This window comes from Mercenaria mercenaria, chromosome 19 (assembly GCF_021730395.1).
Source record: "Mercenaria mercenaria strain notata chromosome 19, MADL_Memer_1, whole genome shotgun sequence".
NCBI lineage: Eukaryota > Metazoa > Mollusca > Bivalvia > Venerida > Veneridae > Mercenaria > Mercenaria mercenaria.
The window spans coordinates 6,890,718-6,908,725 of NC_069379.1; the positions used below are offsets into that span (position 1 = coordinate 6,890,718).

An 18,008-nucleotide genomic window follows, 5' to 3' on the forward strand; every position below is an offset into this window, starting at 1 on the left:
TACGAACTTCATCATGAACAATCACATGATGTTTGTAGTTTCCGAAAATGTACAGGTAGAAAATCGGTTATCAAGTAACACTTTCAACATTTCTATATTTAGGACATAGACATATACGTACACCTTTGTAAATAACAATATTATATATAAGCTTGGTACAGGTATATCGTAAATGATTTTGTAGTATTGGTACAAACTTTCTTCAAATACTACATCTTCTTCAAATATCACATTGAATGGTAGATGGACAGCTATATCATTATTCTCCTCTGATCTGCATATTCCTTTTGGGCAACTTTCCTTCCTATAGTCTTGCCATGCAGTTGTAATGTTTTCCGAGTCCAATGGTTCATCAAAATGCAAAACAAATTCAACAACTAGGTTTTCAGATGTTTGCCTGAAAATTGGAATTAACCATTCAACAGTTACATAACGCTAGTCATAAATGCAAAAGATGGCTATGGTTTGATTAAATATCTTGTCAGGTACTCAGTTTTGGTGAATTCTCGACTGGAAAAGATGCAATGCATTAAGCCGTTGCAATTTTTGAAATACGACATTATTTCACACTATAGTTTATTAACGTTTGACCCCTATGGCCTTTATCAAAATCACCACGTCCCGGCCCGCATTTCACGAAAAAAACTTAATAAGTAATTACTAAGTCAAGTATGTTATTTTAAACCTTGCTATTGCTTAATTTATTGTTATTTAATGTCGATTGTTTCTATAGCAATATATTTATAGGTAAATTGTACCTTGATAAGTAGTTTTTGTCTGCAGTACTTATTTCAAGCATGCTAATATTATATTTATATTTAAGCACTATATAACGAACTTCAGTATTTGCTTCAGTATATTTCTGATTTCTATACTCAGTTTTCTGTAAAATTCAGAATTGTTGTGTTTTGATCTATGAAATAGTCATACACGGTTCTGAAATAGATGAAAAAGTCAACACTGAAAACGCATCAAGGACAAAAACATGCACTTAGCTAAGCAATTACTTTTTTCCGTGAAACTGTGACCTGGCTTTCTTTGAATACATCAACTAATCAAAATGAACTTTAAACTTGTTTCATTTGATAGAGAAGGTAAAACCGAAAAGTAAATAAAGAATATGTAATTTACTGAAATAAAATTTTATCTTATCTCTTTAGATAACGAAGGTATTATATAGTATCCTTTCAGAAGCTGGAGGACGACATCTTGTTTCTGATATAAGTAATATTACAGTCCTCTATTACTATCCTCTAAAATTTACATATCATGTGTCGGTGCGACGTTAAATCCAACCACAAAATATTACAGACCATACGAGGTCCGAACATATTATTCAAACCAAACACAATTATAATCTATTCATAGTAAAACTTGTTAGGTTCTTGAAAGATGTTCCCCCAAGAATTTCCATTTTGCAGTTTTATTCCTTTTTAACTATTTCTCTTCGTAAGAAAATACAGTAAATCAAATTTATGAAAAACAGGTGGAATATGTCATCTTGGGGAAAAGTATTGCCACACTCCCGATCGTTGATTTGAGTGGTGCAACGTATCTGCATCATGCCTCTTACAAAAGTATGTCCCCAAATTATTCAGAAATTTCCCCCCTAGTTAAAAGTACATTATCCTCTATCATCAAGAGTGATTTTTATTTATTAGTTTTTATGTACCTGATAATACCAAGGATAAGGAAGGGAAGATTTCTTTTGGACCGCTGCGAGGAGGTGCCCGCTGTGTACCTTAATGTGATGGTTTTGTCTGTTTCTCTTTTCTTTTGTTCTTGGAACACAGCTATCACTTGTATATTTTTGTCCTTGTTTCGATCGAGTCCGTCTGACAGGTAATGAAATGCAAAACTCCTCTTACCCCGGCTTAAGTGAATTATTTTATAAAAACACATTGGACGGACTAAACGGTCCCAAAAGGAGCTAGAAAACCTTAAAGACAATGAGTCCACGTAAAGGTATTTTAAGAAATAGACAGTGGAAGTTAAATATATGAATGAGAATTGTTTATTTTCTTATATAAGTCTATGTAAAACAATTATACCACGGGCCGGGGGCCAATTATGATTCCAAGGGCATGATTTGAAGAAGTGTGGTTGAGAACTACAACACAATGCTACATGCCAAATATCTATGCCCTGGGCCTTGCGACTTTAAATAAGAAGATTTCAAAAATATTTCCTTTTGGTTGCCATGGCAACCACAGTTCTGCATGTAGTGGAATTCTTTGGAGCAATTTGCTAAAGGACCGTCCAAGGAACATCCAGGCCAAGTTTTGTCCTCTTCCACGGACTGATTTCTAAGGAGATGTTGTTTTAAGTGTGAACAAAACCGACGACGGACAAAGTCGGACGTTGAGTAATCACAACAGCCCAATCCGAGTACTTCGTGCTCAGATGAGCAAATATAGGTTTAGTAGTGGTACCTAAATGAACAAAATTTAATCTGTATGTTTATTCATACTTTAAAATTAGAAAGCGTATTGACTTACCGTTTCTTCCTATCAGTACTGCCCTTTGAAATGGATATGATTTCGACGTGTACATTGTGCTCCGGATATTTGGATTCATAAGCAGATTTTATCTGTGAAATAATAAGAAAAATATATTTATTCATATTTTTTCAAATAGCATTAGCTGTCACTTTGAATACCAGTCTAATGCTTTTGCATATGTAACACAGTTTGAGTTTAACTGTTTAATTGAAATTGTAGAATATAATGACATTAAATATCGTATTTTCACATTTCGGTTCAGGCTTGGGTCGTGTCCATGTCAATGAGAAACCTTTGTTTTGTTTGGTGTAGTGTTTTAGTTACTAACAACAATGACCAGTAACATGACAATTGTTCCTTGATTCCTTGTCAATATTACCCTGACTATCATATAACTTACACCAACAGATTAGGAGGAGGAATATCAACGAATCTCAGTCAGTCATTACAGAGAACTCTTCCTAAATTTTATCAAAACTCTCGTGTTCTTAGTGTGTACTGACTTAACGATGTTTACATAGGGTTTTTTTTCTTATAATACATGAATACCTGTGTCTTCAAATAGACTTTCAGTTCATGATCTTTATTTTCTATTGGACCAGTTACCGCTATACCTATCGTCGCAATATACACATATCCTCCTGAAATGTAATACTCAGTCAAGCTTTTTCTATTTATAATAAAATTTATGGTGTTCTGTCTGGACCATTGCGTTCTTTTTCTTTTTCTCTCTCCACATCAAAATTTTCGACATCACAGTGGTGAATGTTAAAACAAGCATAATGAAAACACAAAATTCCAATGGTGAAATTCGGAAGTCGAAATCACGATGGTAGCAGTCTAAATGACGATGATGAAAATACGATACTACGATGATGAGAACACATTATCCCGATACCATAATGGTACTATGATGTCACATTTTCGAGATCGTTTTACTAATTTTCATCATTGTGGTTTCGATTTTTTCGACTTTCCCCATTGTGGGTTCTAAATATAGGCATGTATGGTTTATTGATGCAAATGGTCGTTAAAGTTAACTACAATGGATAAAAATATATACATATATTTTATGTATAGTGTATACTGTAAGATAAAGTTTCTCTTGATTGCATATTATATTCAATGTTGCAGAAAGAATTATATACATTAATTTGGTTATATAAATAGAGAAGTATTGAAACTAACTACATATAACACTTTTTGTAGAAAGGTTCAGTGTGTTTACAAGTAACTATCCTCGGCATTTGAGATTTATTTAGTTACATTACAGGTAAATAAGTTCATCCAATCAGTGACGTTTTGCGTCAAATCTTCGCGAAGCAATCAAAATCGGACGTGAAAAGCTTGATCGCGACCTATTCAATGTCGATGCCCATTTTCGAGGAATATAGTTGTTTCTTCAGGCATATTTCTTAGAACCTGATTAGATGAATAAATTTTTATTAATCGCAGTCATGCAGTATCGTCGTCATTCATACTAGCAAGTATGTTGAAAAGATGTTGTTTGCATTTTCAATTTTGCTGTCGAATAATGGCGAACATTGATTGGCTGAAACAACTCCAGGTAGTTATTACGAGTGCGAATGCTCAGTAAATAAACGAAACAAATAAATGATTAGAGGTTCGTCTCGGGATTTTGATGAATCTCTGATGGATGAGAATGCTATTTCAGTGGATACGTAATAACATAGGATAGACTCATACTAAGGGTTTTTAAAGATCTACCTGAACAAAGTTTCGTAGTAGAATTTATAGTCTTAGGATCCTTCCCATCTTGGCAAATACATGTCCAGGAGCCCTCTAGATTATCACAAACACCATCAATGCAAGACTCTTGGAGGTCACATTCGTTTATATCTGAAAATTGCAATTGTCATTTAAGCTTCTTATTAAACACATATCTTTCATAACCATATCGATATCATAACTAAAATGATTAAAAAATAAGTTAAGTTAATTAAAGATGACAATTTGTTTCATGCTGTTTGAATAGCACATGTAGCTTGTGATGAGTTTTAAGCGTAATCTTACGTCAATCTGAAAGTGATGAAAATGAACACACTGGTTGACTTCTGACCTTTCATCATATCAATGAATTTAACCTCGAAAGATTCGATCAAAACCTAACACACTGTATGCCATCTTTAAAGGGCAGCATCGTCATATGGCGCCAAATAATGTATTGGGCATTGAATAGACAAGACTAAGCTTTTCAAATTGTCTTTAAATGCTTTTATGCCATGTAACACTGCGTGTTTTTAAATGTGAAGGGTTTTTCTAATATGTGTTACTGCGCAATCAAAAGCACAGTTATCAGTCTGTCACTTATTGAGTTAGCTCCGGGGTTAAACAAAAAGTTGAATAGTTGCAGAGTGGACCGGGCACTTCGCGTTATTCAAACTGAAACTGGTACCAAAATGGAGCGAAAACGTCTGTTTCTATCTGCAAATGCAATAATATGCCTGCTAACAGGTAGGAAGACGGAAAGTAAAGAAAATCGGTATATTACTGTTACTGATTTTTTTTTATTTACGAAGTATGCATGCTATAATGTTGTTGTTATTAAATGTGTAGGAAATAAAATCAGAGATATGCAGAAAAAATATTTGTTAAAATATTTGATCAAATATTTGATCTAGAAATGAGTTATATTTTCTGTAAGAAGAACCTAAATCCAGGTAATCAATCTTAATATTAAAAAAAAAAAAAAATAATAAAAAACGTGCATACCAATACTATCTATGGCTGCATTCTGTTTTGTATGCATATATAATAACTACTTTTACGGTAAAAACGAAAACAGGGTCCTTTAAAAATGATATATAAAAGTGTGCAAATTTTGTTAATATTTAGCTGTTCCTAACTAACATTGACGTAAGCTTGTGCTGATTTTATACGTTCAAAAAGTAACACATGTAAACAGAGGGCCTCCGTAGCAGAGTAATTAAAGTAACTGACTTCGAATCACTTGCCCCTCACAGATGTGGGTTCGAGCGTCACTCGTGACATTGAATGTGAGGAAGTCATCCAGCTGGCTTACGGAAAGTTGGTGGTCCTACCCAGGTGCCCGTCCGTGATTAAATAATGCATCTGGGGTCTTCCTCAACCACCAAAGCTGGAAAGTCGCCATATGACTTGAAGTAACTGATTTCGAATCACTTGCCCCTCACAGATATGGGTTCGAGCGTCACTCGTAGCACTGAATGTGAGGAAGCCATCCAGCTGGCTTACGGGAAGTTGGTGGCCCTAACCAGGTGCCAGCCCGTGATTAAATAATGCACGGAGGGGTATCTGGGGTCTTCCCCAACCATCAAAGCTGGAAAGTCGCCATATGACTTAAACTGTGCCGGCGCGACGTTAAAGTAACGAAACAAATAAAACAAACATTCATTATGGTGCGTACGCAAAATTATAATATAAAATATGACTTCATCTGAGGATATGAACTATTATTTAGCAATTCGCATTATATATGAAACGATCAATTAATATAATAATAAATAGATTTACCTTCGCAATTTATAACTGTTCCTTCTTCACTGGACTCCCTTGTGTATCCAATGTCGCATTCGCAAGTCCAGTTACCCAGGGTATTATTACAATGACCGCCACAGTGGTAAGGACTATCTGAACATTCGTCTATATCTGTTTGGCATTTATAGGTTATTAGATCTGTATCAGTTATGCAGCGGAAATACTACTGTACTTTAAGAGCGCAGTATTATTCCGCGAAAGAACGAGTGCATATTTCTTGATGCAAGCCTAATAATATTTTTTATTACATACGCATCTACACTTAAAATTATTATATAAATGATACAAATCTGTTATTAAGCCTGAGTGAAATTGAAAATATTGTCGTTAAAGAAGTTTCACACGCGACGACATGCATAAAACAGACATCACAAATAACGTCACACACACGATCTAAAATTTGAACGTCAGTATGCGAAAATATTAACGTTTCAGATTCCACTGTCCTTGACGGAGTTTTTAAATGAGTTTGTAATAATTTAGTATATATTCATAAGAGAATGATTTCCGTATGAATCACGGAGCCAGATTATTCTTCGAACTAATTTAAAGAGAACTGCCTTTTAACAGAAAAATGCAATATATCATATTAACTAAATATTTAATACACAAACGGGCTCTTCTGCTTTGACATATTTTATCCGCGAAAGCAAAGGTTGAATTACAGTTAATGTTATTAATTGAACAATACTACTTTTCACATGAATTGTATAGCAAAGTGTTACAAGCGTATATATTATCACGAGAAAGCGTTTTAACAGAATAAGAAATATCTGTTCTATTTAAGTAATTTTAAACAGATAGAAGAAAATTAGACTTGTAAAAGCAGAAAATATTCTTTAAATTTATACCTTCACAGACTATCACGTCTTCTGAATACTTTTGCCTTCGAAATCCGAAATCAGGGCAACTGCATGTCCAATTGCCATATGTATTAGTGCAATTCCCTCCACCACCACATGTATATTTTGATGAATGACACTCGTCAATGTCTGGCATTAAGATAAATATCTATGTTTCATATCATCTCTAGGAAGTATTTTATGATAATGCATAATTATGAAATACATCTATACTATTTTATGTCCAGATATCTTAAAGATAAACACAGAATTCCACTGAACAATTTAACAAAACCAGGTATGAATGCCGCTAACTGACAAAATGTGATACCTCAAAAAACATGTAACACGTAGTGGTATTTACTTTAAGTAAAATTAAATGCATTTCTTAAAGTGTTTCTCGACAAGTCATATAAAATAAAATGAACAAGTGAATGAGGTATTACCATGCAATACAAAGTCCCCTACTGGAAGGCACCTAATTTTTTCTACTGCAGTATAACATAATGAACTGATTTCTGTCAATGATGTATAAACAATATTGTACTTTATATACAATATGCTATAACAAAACACTTGGAATAAAATTTGCATATACAAAAACCTACAGTTGTGGATTGTTTCATAACATCTATAAATAATAACAGGAGTGCCAGAATGTCACAATATACGCCCGTCATAGCAATTTTCTTTACACTAGCATCTGTATTTCCAATTTTAATAAATAAATTAAACAATTTATTTATAGTAACAACAAGGGCAAGTTAATCCAAAAAATTGTATATAATATAGGTCCACACAAACATCTTTGCCAGGTAGAGAGAGGTTAAAATACACCTAAAAATTGGATGTAATATGCATGTTGTACCACAAAAAAGAGGTCTCGTTTTTCCCTACGGCCAGTACTAAAAAGTTACAATACAAGCTATTTATAGTAATGATAAGGGAAAGTAATTCAAAAACAAGGGTGCCTCATAAAGGTGAACATTTGTGCCAAGTTACATTAAAATTCCTCCATGCATGACAGAGAAATGCTCTGGAAAATGTCATCATTGAGTTTGAACTTTGACCTCTAAATGTGACCTTTACCTCAGACCTAGGGATTTGCTTCTCGTGCATGACAATCCGCCTGATGGTGGTGAACATTTGTGTCAAGTTACATCGAAATCTCTTCATGCATGAAGAAGAAATGCTCCAGTCAAAGTCATTCTTTTATCTGATCTTTGACCTCTAAGTGTGACCTTGACCTTAGATCTAGGGATTTGGTTCTTGCGCAAGACACTCTATCGATGGTGAACATTTGTGTCAAGTAATATTAAAATCCCTTTAAAGATTGTTTAGTTAAAGACTGGACAGAAAAAAAGCCTGTGTGACCTTGACCTTTCAGCTAAGCGCCCGGGTTTTGCGTATGTCACATTGTCTCATCCAGGGAAATATTTGTGCCAACTGATATCTAAATCCTGTTTTGCATAATAAGTTATAGACCGGACAGGGAAAAATTCCTATTAACATTTGTGACCTTGACATTTAAGCTAGGGTTCTGGGTGCGCATGACAAGTCCTCTCAACATGGGGGACATTTATGCCAAGTATATAGTAATCCTTTGATGAATGACAGAGTTCTGGACCGGAAACTGACCCTGTTCATGCCATGTTAACATTTGATAGCCAAGTTTGACCTTGACCTTTTAGCTAGTGGTCTAAAAGTTGTGCAGGACACATGGTCTTATTATGAGTTATGGACCAGACAAGAAATAAGCCCCGTTGACATTTGACCTCAAATTGTGACCTTGACCTTTGAGCCAGGGGTCCGAGTTTTGCACAAGATAAGTCGTCCAATCATGGGAAACATTTGTGCCAAGTAATATTAAACTCCCTTGATGAATGACAGAGTTATGGACCGGACACCAAATTGCGGACGGATGGAAAAGCGCATTCTTATAATCCCCGAAACTGGTTTTCAACCGGTAGGGGAATGATAACTAATATATTTTTAAAAGTATCACTGTATTTGAAGGAAATTCAGACGAAAAGCTTAGTGTAATTGATTTTTTGTAAGACAGATTTAAAGATTTTGGCTCTCTAGTCACAATAGTCTTCCAGGATGACATGTTCACATATAGTTTGTTTGTTTGTTTTGGGTTTAACGCCGTTTTTCAACAGTATTTCAGTCATGTAACGGCGGGCAGTTAACCTAACCAGTGTTCCTGGATTCTGTACCAGTACAAACCTGTTCTTCGCAAGTAATGCCAACTTCCCCACATGAATCAGAGGTGGAGGACTAATGATTTCAGACACAATGTCGTTTATCAAATAGTCACGGAGAACATACGCCCGGCCCGAGGATCGAACTCACGACCTCGAGATCCGTAGACCGTAGACCGTAGACCAACGCTCTACCTTCTGAGCTAACCGGGCGGGCTGTTCACGTATAGAAATAATTTTTCATAGTTGTTAGATTTACCTATTTTCAATCATATCGCTTACAGAAATGTACATGTTCCTGTGCTTAATTTTTCACAATTAGCCACTTATCAATTAGAGTCCTAACACTGCTCATGTTGCTGCATTTCTTATGTCATTATTTTGAATTACTTTTTATCAAACACTATCGGTTGTCAAAATTAACCGTATGAAAGACAACAGTGCTAACTGTTTAGCACTTAATAAATGGGATATAATAGGTTCCTTGGAAACAAATATGCTCGTTGAATAACGGCCAACTATTATAGGTTTTCCGGTTAAATGACGTTAGCCTTCATTTTGCTTAATCAAACGTGCAGAACTATCTTAAAAGCATTGAATTATTCATGTTATGTCATGCGTAAGTCATTTATTGGATTAGAAACATTGAATATGCAAGCAACCAAGGCATTTTGAGTAATAACATAATCATATCTACATAAGGTGTGGTTAGAGAAAACTTCATTATAAGAAAATGTAGTGAATGCGCAACATTTGGCAATAATTTCTATCAGAAAGAACTAGTTAAACATTAACACAGATCATAAAATAATAAAAATCGGAACTATAAACAAAACGATACAGCCATTTGAATACCACCGATATAGTGAATGACAGCCATTTTGGACACAATGATGACATCATTCTTTCCTTATAAGGGCATTAGTATATATGGTAAACCAGTGAATTTGAGCAAAGAGAATAATATGTTGTTAGTCATAACATAATGTTTACCTTATTTTGTGTGCAAACATGTATACATTAGACAGATAGATATGGTCGGTATAGAATTGATAGATCTGAAACAATTTGTGAGGTATGTGGAAATAATGACATAGAAGACGAATATCATTTTATAATTGTGTGTCCGAAATATAAAACAATCAGAAAGCGTTATATTGCTAAATATTATTTTGAGCACCATAGTATGCAAACATTTATACATCTGATCTCATCAACTAACGCAAAAGTGCTAAATAAACTCGCATGTTATATACACTGTGCCTTGAAAATTAGAGACACTTTCTTAAATCATAGAATATGAAATATTTACTAATGCTTTGAAGCTTTGTAATTTATGAATTGTTACTCTCGTATTGAATGTTTATTTTTTGAATGTGTAGATACTTATTTGTTGTATAGTTTGACATTATATATTTGATATATTGTATGTTTAGATGAGGAGCTTTTAGCTCAAGTCTTGAATAAAATCTTCTTCTTCTTCTTCATGAAAATCATTGATTGTTGTACCAAAGAATGGAATGCTGCTGTAGCCAACAGTACAGTACTTGATAATTACAAACTTTTTAAGCAGGGTTTATCTAATGAACTATATTTGGATGTATTACCTTTTGATCTTAGAATGTATTACATAAGATTATGGTTATCTGCACATTCTCTTAGAATACAAACATCGCTATTCACGTAATAGAATACCAAGGAATGAAAGATACTGCCTACACTGTAATTCGTTAGATTTAGAGGTCATTTTTATTAAAATGTCCGTCTTATGAAAACTTAAGTAAGAAATACATTAAAATATATTTTACCAAAGGCATAGTATGTTTAAAATGTTACAATTGTTCGCAAACACTAAACAAGCTGTTATCATAACCTAGCAAAATATATAAAAGCTGCCTGTAAGACTTTCACTGTTAAATAATTAATAATGTTGTTCATCCTTTATATGTTATACCTTTAACTTTGTTATACTGTACTAAACACATGATCACGTGATAGAAAATATTTTTATTTATGTACTATCTGTATAACGATGTATTATGTACAAGTCTTAAATTAAATTTATGTTATGTTTATGTTATTAAATCAAGGTGTCATGTTTAATTGTATTTAAGATAATTTTGCCATAATTACTTATGCCTGTATAAGCAAAGAAAGAATATGTCACCTAGCACGAAATTGCGGCCGTTCCATTAAATTTATAATATTTCAAAAGTCATATCTTTTTTGTCTGTAGTCAACTTTTTAGCATTTGTTATTTGCTAGTTTATTTTTTTTCACATATCTCTTTCTAAATTTAAAAATTGTCAAATACTGCATAGTCCCCTTTATATATGAATAAAATATAAAAAACTGTTGTTATTTTAATGGTAGAAGTTAAATTCAAATCCGATATTTTACTTAATCTAATTGTGTATATAGAAAAACAATGCCAATACATGTGTACTCTAAGTAATTATTTTACCTTCGCACGACTTATTAGTTTCGTTGAACTTAAATCCTGCACCACATACACACATATAACCGCCTGGCACATTCTTACAATTTCCATGTCCAGAACAGTCAATTTTGTTTTCGGTGCATTCATCAATGTCTAAAAAAGACAACATTTTTCAAAACTGCTCTTTTAGTGGAGACATTGTTACTCTCAGTTCATATTCACATTATATAGAATATTGTGGAAAATATCAGGAATGGAAGCTTGTTAGATAAAAATAACAACAATAAAAATCACACTTAAATCCGATATTTTACTTAATCCAACTTTGTGTATAGAAATGCAATGCTAATACATGTGTACACAAAGTAATTATTTTACCTTCGCACGACTTATTGGTTTCGTTGAACTTAAATCCTGCATCACATACACACGTATAATCGCCTGGCATATTCTTACAATTTCCATGTCCAGAACAGTCAATTATATTTACGGTGCATTCATCAATGTCTAAAAAAGACAACAATTTTCATAACTGCTTTCAGTGGAGACATGGTTACTAACAGTTCTAATTAACATTATATCGAGAAATGTGGAAAATATCAGAAATGGAAACTTGTAGCATTGGATAAGTTAGATAAAAATTTTGTGTATAGAAATGCAGTGCCAGTACATGTGTTTTACAAGTAATTATTTTACCTTCGCACGACTTCTTAATATCGCTGAAAATAAATCCTGTATCACATACACATGTATAATCGCCTGGCACATTCGTACAATTTCCATGTCCTAATACATGTGTACACAAAGTAATTATTTTACCTTCGCACGACTTATTGGTTTCGTTGAACTTAAATCCTGCATCACATACACAGGTATAATCGCCTGGCATATTCTTACAATTTCCATGTCCAGAACAGTCAATTTTGTTTTCGATGCATTCATCAATGTCTAAAAAAGACAATATTTTCTGAATTGCTCTATCCGTGGAGACATGGTTACTCTCAGTTCATATTCACATTATGTAGAACAACGTGGAAAAATATCAGAAATTACAGTTTAGTTTATTAGATAAAAATAACAGCAAAAACAATCTCACCGTAAATAATGTTTCGACTTTCATACTATATTTGATACTTAAAATGAATTGGAAGGTTACTTATTTTGTTCATGAAATGCTTGATTAATCAACATCCTCAATTATGATAATATAGTAGAAAAGGTACCGGTATTCAAATGTAATATCACTAATGACAATAATGTATTCAAACTTCAATTAAAGCATGATAATAGATCTAAATAAATTGTCCAAAAGACATTACCTTCGCAAGTGATGTTTGATGCATATCTGGTTTTGTTCGGATGAGACCGGAATCCAGTATCGCAGTCGCATGCCCAGCTACCAACTGTATTACTACATTTTCCGCCACAAAAGTAGGATTGATTAGAACACTCATTAATATCTGTAAAAAATTGGCATACTAAAGTAACTGTATAAACATACATTTAAGAACTAAAAATTATATTATTCCTTATTCAAGTTATAGCATGACATTCTGGCTCGTCTATCGAATTTGCGAAATTCAATATGTTTACAACAGCTAGAAAATATTCCTCATTTAAAACCTTGTATGACTGATTAAAAGCTAAAATACCTAAATGACTGCGAGAGAGAGAGAGAGAGAGAGAGAGAGAGAGAGGGAGAGAGAGAGAGAGAGAGAGGGTACAAATACCTTCACAGACCACAACATCCTTGGAAATCTCATTCCTCCAAAATCCAACACTAAGGCAAGTGCAATTCCAGTTACCTACTGTGTTAGAGCAATTTCCATGCTCACAGGTATATTCTGTTGAGTTACATTCGTCAATGTCTAAAATGGAACATTGTGTTTAAGTATGAAACACAGTAATAAAAGCATAATTTCAATTTACTAATTTTTTTCATGCTTCGGAGCAATTTGTTGTTTCCATTATCAATTTGAACACAAATGGTTTTAATATCATTAACTTGCTTTATTATAATTATGTTCTCCTCTTCGACAAATATAAAACATAGAGACAAATATGGCGGGAAAACAATATATTCCATTCTAGAGGACCTTCATGATATCCCTTAGGGCAGACGCATTGAAGCATGCCTTATTTCCACCGTCACATTTTAAGTCCTTGCATTTATCACACTGGCTGGTTTCTACGAGAAAACGTACAAGGAATAAATATATCAAGGATGAGCCTTTCCATATGTCTCTCTAATACTACACTGTTAAGTGTCATTTTACAGCCATTACAAAAGAAAACATTTCGTTCAGAGGTTGTGTGCCACTGTGTTTGTTTATAGGGCGGGGCTTTGCTCCGCCTAAATGGAATGAGAGACGGGAAAATGAAACTCATTGCACATTTTAGTGCAAAACAGCAGGTTAAATCCTTCAGATTGTATATCCTCTGATTTTATTTGCATTCCATTTGTTTTACTTCGTCTTGTTTACATTTGTGTAAATGTATACCGTAGAAACATCATTATGTGTATACACTACTGTCGGGTTTTGTTACAGTAGTCAAGAATGAGTTTAGAGTTAGACACTAATATTGATAACATATCTCATAATTAGGTTTTACACAGATACCAGCTTTCATTACAAAGTACTTTATATACTGTATTAGCTAACCTTCACATGTAAAATTATTTCTGTCGTCTTGAACCGGAAAAAAGCCGCTGTTTTTACATTGGCACGTCCAGTTTCCAGGAAGATTTACACAAGTTTCATTGTTACAGCTGTTAGTTTCACATTCGTTTATATCTGTATTATACGATAGAACAAACACATCCATTATTATGCCATTGTATATCATCTGCTTTCAAATATATATACATGTAAATGTGCTTATATTTATTCAATGCATTTTCATCAAAATACTTGAGATGATCTATTTTCATTTATCATACTGCATTATTACGTGGCGGATTACCGATAACCATTTTATAATTTGTAGCAAAGTTAAAACAAGTTCTGTAATATCTTATGTTACAAAATCGCTAGTGCAACACTACACGCTCAGAAAAAAATACGACAAAATTGTAAACAGTTATTTTCTAAATAAAACTTCCGATTCTATTTAAAAAAAAATAAAACAATCTTCATACTATACAGATATATGCTCATTGCATTTTATTATAAGTATATTTCGGTATTAGTGATCTGATACAATCAGTGTGTGGCATAAGTCGAATTTTATGGTTTTACTATAGATTTCTGTCCGTCAAATGTATAGGAATATTGTATGCATTATGCAGCTTCAATATAATAAAAAGTGAAATAAACAAACGGGTCACTCTAAGTTTTAGTTAGTTTTTGATATGTATATTTTTTCCCGAGTAAGATTTAAATCGAGCCGGATCAAGGAATCGCAAAACTATTATAATGTTAACCTTGAAGAAAAAAATCTCATGAGTATTGGGGCCATTTAGATATATAGTCAAAGATAAAACTATTTCAACTTTCCTCAACTAAATATAGATTAAGGATATGGTGAAGTTAGTAATACAAATGAGGTACAGTGCTCAGGAGAAAAAAAATAAATCTGGTTGGCAAAAATGGTATTACTTAATTTTGTAAATTATATTTATATTATAAGTCGTTCCAATAAATTGGGATTTGTCGTTGATGTAATTCTATTGCATTTTTTATCATATATCTAGAACATAATGTTAAGTGCAATTTCCTACAAACTATGAACTATGGAGTCAAAAAGCGAGAAATGGCGAAATGGAGAAATTTAAACAAAAGCTACTGAAAAAGAAGTGCGAAATGGTTAAACACTGGCACCAGGCCAGAAAGAAAATGGCTCTGTACATGTTATACCCTACCCGTAGGTATACTATGAGAACCATGTTAATAAACGGAAAAGTGCACTTCATTTAACCCATTTCAATCGTACTTTTCTCACCTAAAACGCGCAGTTCGGTGAATGGGTACCAAGCATATTGAACAAGAGGTAATTTATTTTCCATCGTGCATCAGTCTAACTGTCTCAAGTTTTCATATTTCACAGATACTCCACATATTTTATGCTTTCGTCAACGTTACAGAAAAAAAAAAAACTTGCGTGAACTTCCCTAATGAACATCCGGTCTACAGGTCACAGCAGTGTCCACATATTTAGGCGAAATGTAAACAAACAGAAACAGTATGCTTTTACAATAAAAGTCGCAATGATGAATGAAATTCATCTAAGATACCGTACTGTTTATTTAATTCATATTGCACATTTATACACAGATTAGCGAACACGTGTTGTTAAACGACGACTGACATACATTTTCACATCAGCCTTGTAATCTAGACCGGAACTTCACTAGTAATGTTCATTATTTTGTGCAACGTTGAAAAAACTACGCGTTGTTTCTCTAAGATGGGAAACATTGAAGAAATGTGACCGGTACACAATGGAAGAGAAATATCCACTTGTTCAATATCCATAGTACACATTTACCGAACTGCGCGTTTTAGATATGAAATGCGCGATTGAAATTAGTATATTTTCCCGTTCATGACCATGGTTCTTATAGTATACCTAGTGGTAGGGTATAACATACACAGAGTCATTTTCTTTCCGGTCTGGTGCCAGTGTGCTTAAGCGTAAAATTTGTTTGAAAACACTACAACTTAAAACAAGTTTACAGCCCGCCCGCTTAGCTCAGTAGGTAAGAGCGTTGGTCTACGGATCTCGGGGTCGCGAGTTCGATCCTCGGGCGGGGCGTATGTTCTCCGTGACTATTTGATAAACGACATTGTGTCTGAAATCATTAGTCCTCCACCTCTGATTCATGTGGGGAAGTTGGCAGTTACTTGCGGAGAACAGGTTTGTACTGGTACAGAATCCAGGAATACTGGTTAGGTTAATTGTCCGCCGTTACATACTTGAAATACTGTTGAACAACGGCGTTAAACCCCCCCCCCCCCCCAAAAAAAAAAAAAAAAAAAAAAAAAAAATAAAACAAGTTTACAGTCTATATATATACCGATGCAGAATTTTTCTGATGGATTAAATTTCTCATATCCGTCCTTGCATTTGCAAAACGTTGTGCCATTCTGTTGCCGACAGTCAGTCGTCGCTGGGTCACAGTTGCCATTTGATGTCAAATCACACAGTATATTATAGGAATCTTAATAAGAAATCAAACAAGTAGAAAAAATCTTATTTATTGCTAGTTTTGAAAATATAGGAAAAATAAAAGTTTCAAAGACATATAGTTACGTGAGTAATATGTGGGTAATTGATGTGGTTTTTACGCAACGTAATATTAAAAGCTATCAAAATACACTTTATTATTGCACTAATAAATGTCATTTGTTAGCATTGACTACAATAACCACAATAACACCAACAACAGCAGTAACTTAAAACTTTGTTTCAACTCTTACTAACAATAGTAGCATGAGTATAAACAAAGAATCTACCAAAGTAATGTACAGTTGTATGGTCAAGTCAATTGTTTGTTTTATTTGGTTAATTCAAATATATGATCTACTTAAACTGTACAGTTTGACGCTTATGCAACTGCAATTGATTTAACTTCTTAACACAAAGATTATTTCATACATCATTACAGGTAAATTTTATAGCGCTGTATGATGCAGCGTTCATACCTTTGAATATGTAGTATGAAGTATTCCTAAAAGTCATGTCTCTGTCCTGTGGATATCGGAACAACAAGCTTCCAGATTTAAACACCGTTTGTAATACATTTGATACTCTGTCACGTCCAATTTGCTCGCCCATGCGCAAGTTATACAAAACAGTGTACTTATGCATCGGGAAAACACTAGCACTACAAGAACAAGAACTTGTAAAATCAACAACATATTACGTCTAGGGCTACTGCCTTACTATCCATACAAATTGTACTTGAATTTCCTTTTCATATTAAAAATGTATATAAATCCGAAATGAAAAGAAAAAGTAGCAATGTTTTGTACAAGCAATTCATTGCCAATGTTTTGTTTACAAGATTATTATGTTTAATTCGACTCTATTTGCATATAAACGGTAATACATTACCTTCTGTCTTCTTCCAGACTCAGCACAGTGGCAGAGACAAACAGACTGCTTATAGGCACACGGTAAGTTGTATCTTCGAGTGTATTGTTTGTGTAGATTACCTTCAGCTGGATTTATAAAATTTAAAACAGGTCGGTTCCGTTTTGAAGTGTGGGAATTGACATTTACAATGTTTACCTAAATTCATTTCATGTTAGTTTTCGACAATAATTTCGGACGACGACACATGAAAGCGATTTTACACTTCTTTATCCAAATAAATAGTTCATTCATTTAGCGTGTACCAAAATGTAAAACAAATAAAATTGAAAAAGAAATAGTGATTTGCTTAAAATGTATGATCAATTATTTTCAATTCTTATGTATTTTAAGACTCTGTAATACCTGATCTTGGATGGAATTAATAATTGTTTCTCTACTTGACTGC

The 18,008-nt window shown here is 33.6% G+C and overlaps 1 protein-coding gene and 2 long non-coding RNA genes across 3 annotated transcripts; all 3 read right to left on the reverse strand.

The window, feature by feature from the left end:
* Positions 1–203: 203 nt before the first annotated feature.
* On the reverse strand, positions 204–3,171 carry LOC128551085 (uncharacterized). Its single transcript, XR_008368607.1, has 3 exons — positions 3,051–3,171; positions 2,499–2,590; positions 204–397 (listed from the first exon to the last, which is right to left on the reverse strand). It is a non-coding gene; the product is annotated as an uncharacterized LOC128551085 (long non-coding RNA).
* A 732-nt stretch (positions 3,172–3,903) lies between these two features.
* Positions 3,904–12,300, reverse strand: LOC123542573 (adhesion G protein-coupled receptor E2-like). The gene is made up of 7 exons (XM_053532080.1): positions 12,221–12,300; positions 11,903–12,031; positions 11,549–11,677; positions 6,890–7,030; positions 6,015–6,149; positions 4,230–4,361; positions 3,904–3,923 (listed from the first exon to the last, which is right to left on the reverse strand). Exons 2-7 carry the CDS (start codon positions 11,970–11,972, stop codon positions 3,904–3,906), a joined length of 627 nt encoding a protein of 208 aa, XP_053388055.1. The 5' UTR covers positions 11,973–12,031; positions 12,221–12,300.
* A 558-nt stretch (positions 12,301–12,858) lies between these two features.
* On the reverse strand, positions 12,859–16,648 carry LOC128551087 (uncharacterized). Its single transcript, XR_008368609.1, has 4 exons — positions 16,542–16,648; positions 14,188–14,319; positions 13,255–13,392; positions 12,859–12,984 (listed from the first exon to the last, which is right to left on the reverse strand). It is a non-coding gene; the product is annotated as an uncharacterized LOC128551087 (long non-coding RNA).
* Positions 16,649–18,008: the final 1,360 nt, after the last annotated feature.